Genomic DNA, 16,390 nt, shown 5'->3' with positions numbered 1-16,390 from the left:
ATAAAGAAGGAAAAGAACAGAAAATTCCTGAAGAAACTTTAATCAATATTTCAGATTTACTCCAGAAATCCCAAGAGGAAATTGAAGTGAAAAATAGGGGTACATTGTTGGTAAAGTTTGCTTTCATCACTGACAAAGAAAATGTTTTGAAATTCTTCTTTCGCAATAGATTAAATATGTTCTATGGGCAGAGAGTTTGGGTATATTCTGACTTAGGTGTACCCAGCTCTGTAGGAGAAAATTCTTAGCCTTAAGGAAAGAAGTGATAGAAAAGGGTGGTTATTTTCTACTAAAATATCCTTGCAGCTGTGCTGTTAAGTTTGAAGGGAAAAATTACTTATTTTCAGACCCAGAACATCTTGAGAGTCTTCTTGGGAGTAATGCAACTCCGGCTAATTAGTAGGTATAAGGGGATCCATTGCATGTTTACCTTATAGGGAATGTATGAAGAACGTTTAAATGCTCACTATATGAGCTTCTCTTAAAATTTCCTGTAAGTATGAAGTTGAGTATAAGTAATGTTTTTTTTCCTTTTGAAAGATAATATTTCTAATTTCTTTTGTTGTATACCATACATCGTGCTCTGTAATTGCCATTGGCAAGATTTTCTTGTCCTTTATTGAAAATTCAATAAATTAAAAAAAAAAAAAATGAATGTGTGGAATTGCTCTGTTTTCTGCAGGGTATAATCTGATTTTCATCATCCCCATGGGAGCCACGAACATTCACATAAGAGAAGTCACGCCAACAAGGAACTTCTTGGGTAAAAGCAATAATTATACAGCATCTATGTGTGGTGTGGTAACTGGCTTCATTGTACCAGGCTGGACATATCAGGAGGTCCGATCCCCATTTTTCAGGAGGAAGAGATCTTATGATAAGTCTTAGCTATGATCTGCAACATCATCTCTTTACAGCCAAAACTTTGATAATCTATGGCTCTAGACACTATAGCCTCTTTCTCATCGGGCATCATGCATCCCACATTGCCCCCTTATGCCCCCCTATCCAAAATTCAGAACCAGCTATAGACTAAGTGGCACCTTGAGCAGAAACTGAAATTGATACTCCTCCTTGGCGGGAGCTCTGTCACAGTACTCCCTCCTTCGACAGTGGCTTCGATACAGTATATCTCTCTCTCTCTCTCTCTCCCTCAAATCCCCCACTTCTGTCCTGATCTCTTTTCCCCTGCCCACAGTGCCCTTTCCTGCCCAGCAGCACCCCTCTCTTTTTCTCTCCTCCCTCCTCCTCCTCTAGGCAGGCTGATCCTTCCCCTTCAACCATAAACAGATGCCTCCTTCTCCTGCACACCATTGTTGAGTTTCCTGTCTGCAGACATTGTATGGAAGGGTCTGGGAGGTAGGGAGCAGCCAGCACCCCAATGATTATGGCGCCCTGTGCAGCTGCACAGGCCGCACACCCAAAACTCCAGCCCTGTCAGAATGCAATGGTGGGAATCATCATCAACTCCTGCAGATCTCTCCCAGCATTTTTCTTTAGTTTTTACATTTGCTCCACCCATCCCAAGCATACCACATCCAGTCTTCTTTCTTTCCAGGCTCTGCATGCTGCCCCTCTCTATTCTTTCTCATACACACCTGTTCATGCCCTGTGCTTAGGTCTTTCCTCCTCTTTGCTCTGCTTACCCAGTCTTGGCATCATTCCTTTCCTTTGCTACCCCTACCTTCTGGAATTCTTTCCTCCTTCTCATATCCCTTCTCTTCTCTACTTATTTTCATATTTTGTATTTAGTATTTTAAACAACAGACATGTTGGGAGAAAAGCCACAGTTTCAAAAAATAAAATGGCTGCAGAAATTTAAAATAAAATCAGCACAGAGCCTGTAAGCCATCACGCACCCAGAGGCCCTTAGCTAGCTCTGACTCTCCTCTCACACAAGCTTATTCGTGACAGCAACCTGAAAACCTGAGTGGCTAGGAGACCGCAGGACAGGTTTGGGAACCCCTTCCCTAGGTTTTTTAGCCCTTAACTTTATGCCCATCCCCAATTAATTGTCAGGCCCATAGGCACCCCTGAAATTTTGATAATTAAAATCAACAATCATTGAGTTCCCGCCACAGCCCTTCACAGAACAATCCTGTAAAATCAATTAATTGGACATCATATTTTAAAATATTAAACTTTGTTTTTTTTTAAATTTATTTCTCAACTTTTCTATACCGCACAAATGAAAATTTGGTCAGAGCGGTATGTATCTATATCTCTATATAATGTATCCTAGTCAAGTAGGTTTCAGAAATCATATAATAATATCTGATTGTTATGATTTCAACTCTGCTATGCAGAATGACACCTCCCTACCAGTGAGCCCCGCTCAGAACTGTTCTCACCATCTCACCCCTAGCCTCATGACTCAGCCTCCACCAGGGGACCTCAATGAATATACTCTCCAGGCAGGCCAAGCTTCTCCTTCCTGCCTGCACCACACCCAGACTCCAGACCTACATAACCCTGCCTTACCAAAACCAAGATGCTTCTGCAATCGAGTCGCCCTTGGCTCCTTGCTCTAGCCATTCTTGTCTTGTGGTCTCCCCAAGCCTATCCTTGTTTTGCTTGTGGCCATCCAGCCTTCTCGCTCCTTGTCTTACCTTGTCACTATCTAGCCTTCTTGCTGCTTGCCTTGCCTTGTGGCTTAAGGGCCTTCTTGCTCTTTGCCTTCCCTTGCCTTCCCTTGTGGCCTAAAGGCCTTCTTGCTCTTTGCCTTGATCTCTAGCCTATCTGTGCCTTGCCTTGCTCTGTGGCCTATCTAGACCTCTCCTTGCCTCTCCCTCAGGTTCTTACCTTGTCTAACCATTTCGGGCCTGTATGTTCCATGTTCTTGTCTTGTCCTGTCCTGACTTACTCATTTCCAGCCCTATCTGCTCACTGTTGCTGTCCAAGCTTTAGTTTCAGCTTTATGTACATGCTGTTCCTATCCAAGCCTCCGTTCCAGCTTTATCTGTAAGCCTTACCTGCACTCTGCTCCTGTCTAGCCTTGCTCTAGCCTTACCAGCCTGTCCTATTCTTGCTCCATTGTTTCCAGCATGTCCAGGCCTTGGTCCAGTCTCACCATTTTTGCCTGTTGCCTCTGCAGAGACCTGCTGCCACCCAGAAACCAAGGGTTCAACCAGTTGAGGAGGGGGCTGGTTAGGAGGAAGACTGGATCTAGCTTTGACCTGCCATCCTACGCCACTTCGAGGGTGGTGTTCCCTACACTCCAGCTGGACTGGAGCCATAACACTGATGAATATGTCATCTGTGATTTTTGAAGACCGACTGCAAAAAAACCCAAACAAAAATCCCAATAAATACCTAAATTTATCAATTAAAAGACATTCATGCAACATCATCATAGGAAAAACATTCAAATTATATTGTCTTTTCAATAACAGTGACAGAAAAAAACTCTTCATTACCAGGTAATTTGTGAAGTAGCAAAAAATCTTTTTAAAAAAAATCACTCAGAACCTATTAGAAAACTTGCCGTACCAAAACAACATGATCTCCTGCGTTCAAACAGCAACAACCCTATGGGGCGGATTTTCATACTCCGCGAATAGGCCTACTTTTGTTTGCGCTCCAGGCGCAAACAAAAGTACGCTGGATTTTAGTAGATACGCGCGGAGCCGCGCGTATCTGCTAAAAACCTGGATCGGCGCGCGCAAGGCTATCGATTTTGTATAGCCGGCGCGCGCCGAGCCGCGCAGCCTACCCCCGTTCCCTCCGAGGCCGCTCCGAAATCGGAGCGGCCTCGGAGGGAACTTCCTTTTGCCCTCCCCTCACCTTCCCCTCCCTTCCCCGACCCTGTCTAAGCCCCCCCCCTTACCTTTGTCGGGGGATTTACGCCTCCCGGAGGGAGGCGTAAATCCTCGCGCGTCAGCGGGCCTCCTGCGTGCCGGGACGCGACCTGGGGGCGGGTCCGGAGGGTGCGGCCACGCCCCCGGGCCGCCCCGGGCCGTAGCCATGCCCCGGGCCCGCCCCCGGAATGCTCCCGACACGCCCCGAAAACGCTGCGCGGTTCGGGCCCGCCCCCGACACGCCCCCTCCGAAAACCCCGGGACTTACGCGAGTCCCGGGGCTCTGCGCGCGCCGGTAGGCCTATGTAAAATAGGCCTACCGGCGCGCAGGGCCCTGCTCGCCTAAATCCGCCCGGTTTTGGGCGGATTTAGGCGAGCAGGGCTCTGAAAATCCGCCCCTATATGAAAAGCAACATTGCAAATATTCCATCTGGTCCTCATATATCTTCTAATAGGAAAACAGAGCAAGCTGGACTGCTACAGACCTCTACACAGAACCTACACACGAGCAAAATACTTTATCTCTGTCATACATACAGATTACAGACCCTCACCAAATACAGAATAAGGGATCACAAATCAGAAATGGAAATATGCAGACAAAAACTAAATTCTTCTTTGATCTGCTATCCACATCAGCTTAACCCTTTCCCCCTCCACCCCATTCCTGTTCCCAGCAGACAGAAGGGGAGGGGAGAACAAGAGAAAAGGAGGTGCTGGATTAAGGAAAAGCTGACTCTTCTGTGCTTTGCACTGTACTCTGTCTCCTTCAGGCTCATCTCTTCCTCTCCCCCACCAATTATGTTCCTTGCATGTTACCTGGGGGGGGGGGGGGGGAGCATCATTGGGGCAGAACCTTATGTGCTTCTGCCCATAGGTAAAAGCAACCCTGCTGATGACACCCCCTTGGCTTGACCCTTACTACCTGGCTTCCATCACCCCTGACACCTTATTCAGATTGCAACTTCATTTTGATACTGAATCATCGTGTTCCAATGAAAAGAACTCATACTGGGACAGTGTCTTCACTTTTGCTGTCTGTTTTAGTCCACTGATGAAAGTGAAAGCGCCAGCTCCAGTGTCTCGAGTGAACATGTTTTCTCCCCTCCTTATATCTGTCACCTTAACTCTTTATTTGTAGGCATTCCTCTGCTCCTCTTTCCCAGAGGTGGCCATCACTAAAAGAGGGCTCCACAAGATCGTAGTGAATTTGCAATAATCGTTATTGTGTATTAAAAGCTTGTCACTTGATCTGGAGGAGCACATGTGAGATAGACCTCTCATTTTGATAGGAGTTGAAGAATTAGCTCATATTTAACCATAAATTAATTTTTCCTTGTGATTTCATAGACATTTGAACTTAAGTCTCCAAGAAAAAAAGGTTAAAGCAATATTCCTCTTTCCCTCAGAATGTCATTATTTCTTTCTTTATGTTATTGACAGCTATCAAGAATGTACGAGGGGAGTATTACCTTAATGGACACTGGACCATTGAATTTGGCCATGCCTTGCATGTTGCAAGTACAGTTCTTCATTATGAGCGAGGATCAGAGGGGGACTTGGCTCCTGAGCACCTGTATGGCAGAGGCCCCACAACAGAACCCCTAGCCATTGAGGTGAGATACTGTGCTAACCCATTTATTAGGTAAGAAGTTATAATGCGATGAGGCAGCAATGCAATGTGATATATCAAACTATCATCTAAGACCCATGTGACACCAGCTCCCAATGTCAGGGGAGGTCTAGGGAATTCCAAAGGATGACAACGAATTGTGAGAGAGAAAAATAACGATGAATGAAAAAGAGAGAATAAAAGAGAGACCAATAGAGGCTAGCCTACATTTAAGAACATAAGAACATAAGAAAATGCCATACTGGGTCAGACCAAGGGTCCATCAAGCCCAGCATCCTGTTTCCAACAGTGGCCAATCCAGGCCATAAGAACCTGGCAAGTACCCAAAAACTAAGTCTATTCCATGTAACCATTGTTAATGGCAGTGGCTATTCTCTAAGTGAACTTAATAGCAGGTAATGGACTTCTCCTCCAAGAACTTATCCAATCCTTTTTTAAACACAGCTATACTAACTGCACAAACCAAATTCTCTGGCAACAAATTCCAGAGTTTAATTGTGCGTTGAGTAAAAAAGAACTTTCTCTGATTAGTTTTAAATGTGCCCCATGCTAACTTCATGGAGTGTCCCCTAGTCCTTCTACTATCCGAAAGAGTAAATAACCGATTCACATCTACCCAATTTAAATTCAATGGGCTAGATTTTAAAAGCCCTGTGTGCGTAAATCCTCCCGGATTTATGCGTGCAGGGCACTCGCGCGCCATCGCGCCTATTTTGCATAGGCTGCCGGCGTGCGCAAAGCCCCGGGACGCGCGTAAGTCCTGGGGCTTTGTAAAAGGGGCGGGAGGGGGCGTGTCTGGGGGGGTGTCCGGGGACAGGGGATGGTCTGGGGCGGGTCCAGGGGTATGGCGACGGTTCGGGGGCGGGCCGGGAGGGCGGTCCCCAGTCCCCCGGCACTGCGGCCTGTGCCGGGGAATGCCGAGGTGGCGCGCGCAAGTTACGCCTGCTTCAAGCAGGCGTAACTTGCCCAAAAAAGATAGGGGGGGGGATTTAGGTAGGGCTGGGGGGTGGGGTAGATAGAGGAAGGGAGGGGAAGGTGGGGGGACACGGAAGGAAAGTTCCCTCTGAGGCCGCTCCGATTTCGGAGTGGCCTCGGAGGGAACGGAGGCAGGCTGTGCGGCTCAGCGAGCACAAGCTGCCGATTTTGCGCAGCCTTGCGTGAGCCGACCCTGGATTTTATAAGATACACGCGGCTACGCGCGTATCTTATAAAATCCGGTGTACTTTTGTTCGCGCTGGTGGCGCGAACATGTTTTTAAGATCTACCTCAGCGTCTAATATAAATTAGGTTCTTGTGGCCTGGTTTGGCCTCTGTTGGAAGCAGGATGCTGAGCTTGATGGACCCTTGGTGTGACCCAGCATGGCAATTTCTTATGTTCTTAAATTTGTTACACCATTCCAAAATATGAGAAAATATAAATTTGTCATCACTTCACAAAAGAACAATGAATGCAGGAAACACTGAGATAAAGGGGGTGAGAAAAGAAAAAAGGAAAGAAATGGAGAGAATGATGCAGTGCAACAAGGCAAAGAATAAGATTGGATAAAAGAAAATGACAGGGAAGCGAACAGAGAAATTTAATTCAGAGAAAACTGTGATTCTGGTTTCTGCATTTTTCCTTTGCAGCTCATTAGCCAGGAGCGCAATCAGGGAGTACAATATGAGTACTACTTGCCACAAAAAGGAGAGCTTGGGGGTTACCAGTGGGGCTATAGCTCTTGGAGCGAGTGTAATGCTGAATGTGGAGGAGGTAAGCGGCTGAGAAACATGGCTGTTTTGGGATGCATCTTCATGCTGTATAAGTGAAGGAATACCCAGGCAAGCATTCACATTCTACCAGGTTATCTTGTTGTTGGTTGAACTTTTTCCTCCCCCCCTTACCCTCTTTCTTACCTTGATTGCTTTAAGTTTTATTTCTCAAATCATTGTTTATTGTAAAGCCTGTTGCTAATTTATGTTTTTCTTGTAAACCGATGGGATGTTCCCAACGACCGTCAGTATATAAAAAATGCTTAAATAAATAAAGTAAATAAGCATGATTTTGAGAAGCATCTCTGTACTGCACCCAGGAAAACATAGACTCCTCTATTTTACATATAAAACTATGCTGAAGGGAGCCTGACTGCAAAGGAGGGAATGCTACTTCAGATTTATGGTAATTTTAGATGTGTCTTGAAGGCAATGTTAGCTCTTTTCACTGTTTGGAGGATGTCTTGTTTGGTTTTAATCATTTGATTGTAATTTTATGTTTTATGTTATTTGTTTAGTACATCACTTTGGAAGCTTCATTGTAAAAACTGGGAAACAATTTATAAATATCATAAATATCATAAATAAATAGTGGAAGTAGTATAGTTGAAGTTAAGGGACTCAGAATTAATTTGATAGGGTTACAAATAGGACAATGCACATTAGTTGGAGGAGTTAAAACTTGGACAGAGAGTCAAATCTTAGATTTGATAGCTCCTTCCCACAGCACTAATTGCTAATCTTCACTTTCTCTTATTTAGGCTACCAGTCCCGTCTGGTGTTTTGCACAATAGACAACGAAGCATATCCAGATTATATGTGCAAGGATGTACCAGCACCCATAAATAACAGGACCTGTAGTAATCAGCCATGCCCTATGATAAAACGGTGAGATAAACAAAGGAGCACATCTACATATTAGGGGTAATTTTCAAATAGCCTGCTTGACTGCAAAATCTGCTGATAATTAGCTCTCGCAGATCCTGTATCAAATTGTCAAAGAGCTTCCCTTAGAAAATTACTCTTGGATAAAAAGGACCTGCGGAATTTGTGCCTGCTCTTACCATGAGCCAGTTTTTTGTTTTTTTTTTCTGGAAAAGAAGCACACATAGATTTGAAAATCCAACCCTTCCTTTCCCGACAATGCCGCCCTTCAGTCCAGTTAAAAATCCACACACTGTGGAGCCTTGCACATACTTGTAGCCGGATTGAGTGAAGGCAATCTTCATACTGTCAGGTTATCTGAGTAAGAGCTCAATATTCAAACATAGCCGGATAAGTATGTTAGTTGGATAAGACTTATCTGGCTAACTTACAAGGGGTATTCAGCAGCAAGGCTATGCTGCTGAATATCCCTGTCACTAGTTAGCCAGACAAGTCTAGTCCAGTTAACTTTAAATCAGCTGTTGAGCAGGTCTAACTTATCTGGTTAACTTAATCGGTTAAATCCAAATATCAGTACTTATGAAGCTAACTTATGAGATATTTAGCTCCTCCTCCATCCACCTCATCCTGCCCACCATTTATGCAACTAACTACATAGCCAGATAAGTAATTATTCAACTAAGTGGTGACTGCTGATCACAGCTGGACATTCAACCATTGCCATTTAGCTGAATGTGGTCTTCTAAATAGCTATTTACCAGGTTTATGGCTTTGAAAATTGGCCTTATTCTGCATGGTTTTACAGAAGAATGTATACTGTCATTCAAGATATAATAATGAGAGGTCCATGTATAAAAGGGCTTGTCTGGGTAACATTTCATTTACACGGACAAACACTAATTTTGAACATTCCTCCCCACCCCCACTGTTAAAGATTTAGCAGATAAAGAAAGGGGGGGGGGGGGAGGGAGGGGACGTGAAGACGGGGGAGGGGATATAATGTTTGTTTACAAATGGTTGTGTTTGATTACTAACCTGGGATGCATAAGTGTCCATGCGTCCCAGGTCCTGTTTTCTGGTCAATAATAAAAACCTTTGAAACTAAAAATTTAGCAGATAAAAAGAGAGGGGGCAGGGCTTTCTGAGGCTGAGGCGTAACTTTAGCCAGGTAAAGTGAATATTGAGCTCTACCCAGCTATACTTACGCTGGTAAGTCAGATTGGAAAAAATAATGTCCTAAAGTTACCCAGGTAGCCCTGCTGAATTTCTTACCAAGGTAACGTCCCACTTCTTGTGCTGCTAGTTATAGACCTATGTATAGATGTTTGAACACCACCTGCTCCAGGGCTTCAATGTTCTAAGACAGGGGTAGGCGATTCTGGTCCTCAAGGGCCGCAAACCAGTTGAGTTTTCAGGATATCCCTAATGAATATGCATGAGTGAGATTTGCATGCACTCGGTCTCAGTTGTATGCAAATCTGTTTCAATCAAAGGGGGAGGGTTATAAAATCGACACGTCCATGTGCACGCGCTGGGTAGCGTGCGCACATGGACGCGTGTGCGCACCTATTAAAATCTACCCCAATGTTAGGTTCTATGTTAGGAGTTACTATCCAGGAAAGAGATCTAGGTGTCATAGTGGATGATACGTTGAAATCATCGGCTCAGTGTGCTGGGTGGTCAAAAAAGCAAACAGAATGTTAGGAATTATTAGGAAAGAAATAGAAAATAAAACAATGGATGTCACAATGCCTCTGTATCACTCCACGGTGAGATCGCATCTTGAATACTGTGTGCAATTTTGGTCGCCGCATCTCAAAAAAGATATAGTTGCACTGGAGAAAGTGCAGAGAAGGGCGACAAAAATGATAAAGGGCATGGAATGGCTGCCCTATGAGGAAAGGCTGAAGAGGTTAGGGCTGTTCAGCTTGGAGAAGAGGAGACTGAGGGGGGATATGATAGAGGTCTTTAAGATCATGAAAGGACTTGAACAGGTTAATATAAATCAGTTATTTACTCTCTCAGATAATAATAGAAGGATTAGGGGGTCATTCCATGAAGTTAGCAAGTAGCTCATTTAAAACAAATTAAAGAAAATTCTTTTTCTCGTAGCACATAGTTAAGCTCTGGAATTCATTGCCAGAGGATTTGATTATAGCAGTTACTGTAACTGAGTTTAAAAAATGTTTGGATAAGTTCCTAGAGGAAAAATCCATAAACTGCTATTAATTATTAAGCAATAGTAGCTTGAGATTTATTTAATGTTTGGGTACTTGCCAGGTAATTGTGACTTGGATTGGTCACTGTTGGAAACATGATACTGTGCTTGATGGATCCTTTGTCTGACCCAGTATGGCATATTTATCTTATGTTCTTATAGAAAACAGGATTTTGATAAGATATATAGGATACATTGCTCAGGATTATAGTAATGGTGCCTTAAGGAAAAGATTAGTTCAGGATGCAGCAATGCCATATCCCATGGTAATTCTTATTCTTGATATTTACTTAAAGGTGAATTTTATAAGTCTGACATGTGCATTAATTATGTTGGGTTTGCACATGCTGAGCAGATTTTAAAAGCTGCCGAGATATGCGCATATTTCCCAGAGCGCACACATTTCAAAAGTTTTCAAAAAGGGACAGGTCGTGCGTATGGTCTGGGCACAGCATGGGCTTTTCAGGGTGTGAACCTGAGATGTGAGCATAAATCCTTATGCAATCCGATGCGCACCAAGGCCCCCTGCTGCGCAACCTTACTTCTGCTATGGATGCCGTGTAAGTTACCAATAAAGAAAAACAGGCAGATCTGTGGGGTTTTAAGGGTCGCGGCTAACTGGGGAGAGTGAAGGCTATTAAACCAGAGGGGTTTGGAGGACCTCTCTCTTAACTGTGTAAGCGAACTGGTTAAAACTGGGAACAGCATCGGTGCGTGCCCCTTTTAAAATCCCTGATTTACGCAGAAATGGCATTTGCACGCACATGAGTGCACCCACTTAAAATCTGGCACCCCCGTGCATGCTGCCAGGCTATTTTATAACATGCACGCACCTGTTATAAAATGGTCGCATCTTTGGGCGCAGGCCCGTGTACGTTTGCCAGTGTGCGCCCGCACTCTGGTTTGAAAGTTACCGTCTTAGTTTTGGTACAGTAGAATGATCGGATAGCTCAATGCTTACAAGTACGTTTGTTTTATTACTTCCAGTTTGAATCATCTTAGGTGTCTGCAGTGTTTCTTCCTAATGATAAAACAGCACTAACGCACTAAGACTTAAATCCCCCAGTGTATGAGGAACTGCTCCACAGGACATCAAACAATAAAAAGTTGGCTTCCTGTTTAGCATTTTTCTGGATAATGTATACGCTTCTTATGGAATGGCTGAGCGCTCTTTAAAGTCATGTCATGTATGCTTTAGACGTTGCACGATAAACAATTCTGTATGGACAGTACATTGGCACATGTTGCTTAAAGTCATAAACCTTTGTTCTGTGCAAAAGGATGTCTTACATATACCAGTCAGGATTATGGAGCCGCAGTGGAAGCTGGAGCTCAAAAATGATCAGGTAATGAGGCTAAGGAGGGAGACGAAAAAAAATGCAGCTTCAGCTACTCTGGCCACGGTATGACGTGTGCTGTCTCCTTCTCTTTTTCTTTTCTTCAACACAAAAAAAAACCAAGCACGCATGCAGAGAAAAAAAAACTGGAGTCCCTATTGAACAAGTCAGGTGTTTCTCTGGTGATATTTTTCTTAGTTGTGCTTTGCTTTTGCTTACTTGAGGAGAGCTGATTGTGGTGCTGCTAAATGCTGGGTAACGGGGGCTTGGTGGGAGCAAAGCGGGTGCTTAAGGCAAAGGCATTTCTGTCTTACAGTCCAAGAGATGATTTCTGGTTAAATGAGAACGGAAGGGTGCCGTATCTTGAAGCTGGGGCAGGACAGGTTGACTTGAAAATCTTTACAATTTTAAACAAACCAAAAAGCGAAAAAGGATGGAACGCTGAGCAGAAATAATCTACATTTTGAGAACCTTTTACCTTTCTTTATCTTTTCATCCATAGACCTAATCTATGGTGTCAGCATTTCCCAGCATCTTTCTCCGATGCTGCTTGGGAGATTAATGTTATTAACATAGCCCCCTCTTCCATGAAACTGGCTTCCCGCTGGTCACATGAGGGTCTGAGATGGTCCATTTTTCTAAAGTTATGCTCCATTGGGTTCTTTTGTAATGTTGCTTTTAAAACAAAGGACATTGAAATGACCTGTAAAAACACAAGACTACACCTAATCTAGAGAGAGATCTGACCCTTAATCTTATATCTCCTACATACAAGTACACATTCTATTTAAAGGCATTTTTATTATTGGAAACTATGGAGTTGAAAAACACATGGTTTATAGTGTAAATAAACAAGGCAATACAATTACCCCTTTTCAGATGTTCTGAAATACTGGAGAGGTTAACTGTACCCTGTTCTGCTTCTGGTATGAGATACTAACCCTAGCAACAGTGATTTGCTCTGACTTTCTAAGTTCATTGGCTCTGTAATAATTTTCTTTTTCTTACAGCTGGAAAATGAGTGAGTGGGGACCCTGCTCAGTCACTTGTGGTGGAGGCACCCAGTCTCGCTCTGTGTACTGTTTTTCACATGAAGGAAGAGGCAGCCAGGGAGCGGTGGCCAATGATGCACAGTGCACAGGATTCATTGAAAGACCACCAAGCCAGCAGGTTTGCAACCTACAACGGTGTGCGGTATGGAGTGTGGGGCCCTGGTCTGAGGTGAGTTCATACACTGGGAACACATGTTTTTAGTCACAAAAAATAGTTTAATGTAGCAATTCAAATATTTGCCTCTGGAACTTGGGTTCTCTTCTTACCTGGGACTTTGACACAGAATACAATTAGAATAAATTCTGGGGTTCAATATTTATAGATTAAAATACCCATTAATATAATTAACTTCTAAGAATTAACATCTAATTTAATAGTTGTGCAATATGTTTCAGTTTGCGTTATATATTATGTAATTTGCATTGTTTTATTGTGTTTTATTTAACTGCTTGGAATGACTGTGTGACATAAGCAGAATATAAATATTCTAAATAAGTAACAAAGCAAATAAATAAATTCAACTTTCTGTCAGCAGAAAGAAAAAAGGGATAGGAGGGTTATCTTTTTTTTTAACCTGATGCTCATCAAAAATTAATAATTTGGAAGTAAGCTCAAAGAATCAGATGTAGAAGAGCCATAGCCACCATCTCAGCAATGAGATAGGAGCTCATGGTGCTGCCAGCCTTCAGAATGAAAATATTGAAGTGCTAGTAAGATGCTCTGACCCAATAAGATATACCATTAAATAGTACCAAAAGCTGCTGGGTAATAAGATAGATGGCCTTACAACTGACATTTCTTTTAGACATGAGCTGAAGAAACAGGGAGAGAGGTGGAGAAAGGGTGAGAAGCAGGCGAGTTCATTGGAGAATAAACTAAAAGGGCTGGAATATAACAAAAAAGTAATGAAGTTGGCAGGTTGGATGACCTGGAAAACAGGTCCAGGAGGAACAATATTAGAATTATTGGGATCTCCAAGGGCTGAAAGGAATCTGACATTTAGAAAGTGTATTACCTCTTGGCCAAAAATACCTTCGCAGAAGATTCATTATTCAAACATTTTGGGGCAGATTTTAAAAGCCCTATGCGCGCCGAGCCTATTTTGCATAGGCCCGGCGATGCGTGCAAAGCCCCGGGACACGTGTATGTCCCGGGCTTGAAAAAAGGGGCAGGGGCAGTCCAGGGAGGGGTGGGGGCGGGGCCAGAGGCCTCCTTAGGGCCACTCGGCCGGCGCGCACAACCTACGCCTGCCCAGAGGCAGGCGCAACTTATAAAACAAAGGTTGGGGGGGATTTAGGTAGGGCTGGGGGGCAGGTTAGGTAGGGGAAGGTGGGGGGGGCAGAGGGAACGGAAAAAGCCATTGGGACTCCCCTAGGGCTCGGCATGTGCAAGGTGCACTAGTGTGCACCCCCTTGCGCGCGCCGACCCCGGATTTAAAATCGGGCGTACATTTGTGTGCACCGGGTTGTGCGCACAAATGTATGCCCGCACGTACATCTTAAAATCCGGCCCTTTGGGTTTAAAGAGCTCACACCAAGAGCACTTATTGTAAGAATACTCGGTTTTAAAGACAAAAAGGCCAGTCTGTGATCATGGATTTGTTTAGAAAGCAGGGTCAGCTTTACTTCAGCTCTGGAAAAACAGCTTTACTTTTAGATTGTTTGACAGAAGTTCCGAAAAAAAACAAAAAAAACATTTGATGAAACAAAGAAACAATCATATGATCTCAGAGTAAAATTGGCTATGTTGCTGCCAGTGAAAACTTTGGGTGGAGTTTGAGTCAAAAGCATTTTTTTTTCTAACCCTGAAAAAGCCATCAGCCGGGCTGAGGTAAATCAATCTAATTCTTCCTCCTTCTAGTATGGAACGCTTGGTAGGGTAAGCCTTCAGTAGGGTACCAAACTTCAAAAGTATACACTTACTTTTCAGCCTGCACAAACCCAATCAATTTTCAAGCTCAGGGTACCCAGGTAGATTGGTTTTAAATATTGGCTTGCTTTGTGGCTAAAAGTACATGCGTACATCTAAGCAGTGTTGAACAGTGGCATGTTAGTGGCATGCCTACTAGGCCCATATGGTTTTTAAAATAAAATGTTCATTTGTAGTTTCCAGGCCCGTCCTCTGGAATGCTTCTCTTCTGTGTGCTAAAAGTCTGCACACTGTGAAAATATGCACATCCTTTTTAGATATCTTAAAAGTCACTTATGTTGGGTCAGCTGTTCCATCTCCTTGTATTACTTGCGTAGATCATGACTAAGCCTCTGCAAATTTATCCCATGTGTATTGCACAAGTGAAGCTTTTCATGCTGAAAATTTATCGTCGTCTGTCTGTGAAGTTGGGTTTTATTGTGCTAGCTTTGATTTAAATGAATACCATGTGTATTCATGGCAGAATCTTGTAGGACAGTGCTTATCTGTTTATCTCTGCTCTTAGATGAGTGATGCTGCTCAGAACATGGAAATGTGATCTCTTGATGAGTAAACTAAAAGTGCTTTCATGGAATGTAAGAAGGCTGCGTGATCATATTGAAGGGGCTACATACAGTCCTTCAGTCCTTAAAAGGGCAAAACGTTGATATTATGCATCTACAAGAAACCCACTTTACTAAAGGCAGTTATCTTATTAAAAAGGGCTAGCTGGGGCAAACTGTGTCTCATACCTTTACTATCATGTATTTAATCTATAAAAGAATACAAATTCAGGCTTTGAAAGTTAAAGTAGCTATTAAGGGACAGTACTTGATCGTCTCTGCTTTTGTCAACAATGAGCTGTTTACGTTGATGAGCAGACATCCCCCTCCAGTCTTAACTGCACGATTGTTACACAAGCTAATTGATTTTTGTACAGATTTTCCAGAAAATAATTTATTTTTTATGAGTGACTTTAGTTCAGCATTGGATCAGGAGCGGGACCAGTTATGATCATCAGATAAGGCAGTTTAGTTGAAATTTATGTTGGCTGATGTGATGGGTTCTCTTGGTTTCAAGAAGGTTTTGTTTTGTGATTTACTCCATGTATATTAATATGAACACAATTTTGACATACCTCAGCAGGGGGATGTCTGACTTCTCTTTTCAGTTGAAAATAATGATAGAGAGTACAGAGTACACCTCTATGAAGATTAGAAAGCTTCTTAAAAGCTGGTTATTCACCTCTGCTTTTTGAAATGCTCACAGATTTTTGCTCCTAGGATCTTCTGAATTATGATTGGAGGTTCAACAGAAAATTGCATTACTGTAATGCTTATTTAGAGACAGATGATAATGGTGATTGGTGGACAGATCATTTTGTCAGCGCTGAGAAGATAAATTGTAGGATTTTTGTATTTTGTTATGCATGCTTGTTTTATATTTAGTTTGTATTTCTGGGGTGTATTCTAGATTGCATTTTATATTTTGTGTTATATATTCCAAACTTTGGCCTTTGGGGAGGGTGGGTTATAAATATGACTAATTAAATAAAATCAATTGTGCTGTCTAGATCTGGTTATACAGCTTCAAAAACTTGCTGGATATTAGTTCTCTAAAAAATGAGCACTCTAGAAAACAAGAATATCCTGTTGGATGCCTTTAAAGCAGTTCTCAGGGGTCAAGTGACCTCCCGTTTACCTTTTTTAAAGCCAAGCTGAAAAGTTGAGAAGCAGTGAGGAGAATTGAGTAAATCTGGAAAACAAGTATATTGGGAATAGATCATCTGAAACCCTTGAGGAACTGAAAA

At 43.0% G+C, this 16,390-nt stretch overlaps 1 protein-coding gene across 2 annotated transcripts in view; it reads left to right on the top strand.

Moving 5' to 3' along the window:
* PAPLN (papilin, proteoglycan like sulfated glycoprotein) overlaps nucleotides 1-16,390 on the top strand; it is a 178,001-nt gene that overhangs the window by 92,478 nt on the left and 69,133 nt on the right. The window contains exons 8-13 of one of the 2 annotated variants that reach the window (XM_029598704.1): nucleotides 683-763; nucleotides 5,241-5,413; nucleotides 7,057-7,180; nucleotides 7,941-8,067; nucleotides 11,563-11,628; nucleotides 12,630-12,840. In XM_029598704.1, coding sequence (XP_029454564.1) covers nucleotides 683-763; nucleotides 5,241-5,413; nucleotides 7,057-7,180; nucleotides 7,941-8,067; nucleotides 11,563-11,628; nucleotides 12,630-12,840 — 782 coding nt within the window. The remainder of the gene's footprint in view (nucleotides 1-682; nucleotides 764-5,240; nucleotides 5,414-7,056; nucleotides 7,181-7,940; nucleotides 8,068-11,562; nucleotides 11,629-12,629; nucleotides 12,841-16,390) is intronic. The other variant, XM_029598705.1, reaches the window with a different exon arrangement.

Source organism: Rhinatrema bivittatum, chromosome 4 (assembly GCF_901001135.1).
Source record: "Rhinatrema bivittatum chromosome 4, aRhiBiv1.1, whole genome shotgun sequence".
Lineage (NCBI taxonomy): Eukaryota > Metazoa > Chordata > Amphibia > Gymnophiona > Rhinatrematidae > Rhinatrema > Rhinatrema bivittatum.
Note: the sequence above shows the minus strand (reverse complement) of the source record. Positions and strands in the feature narration are given on the sequence as shown.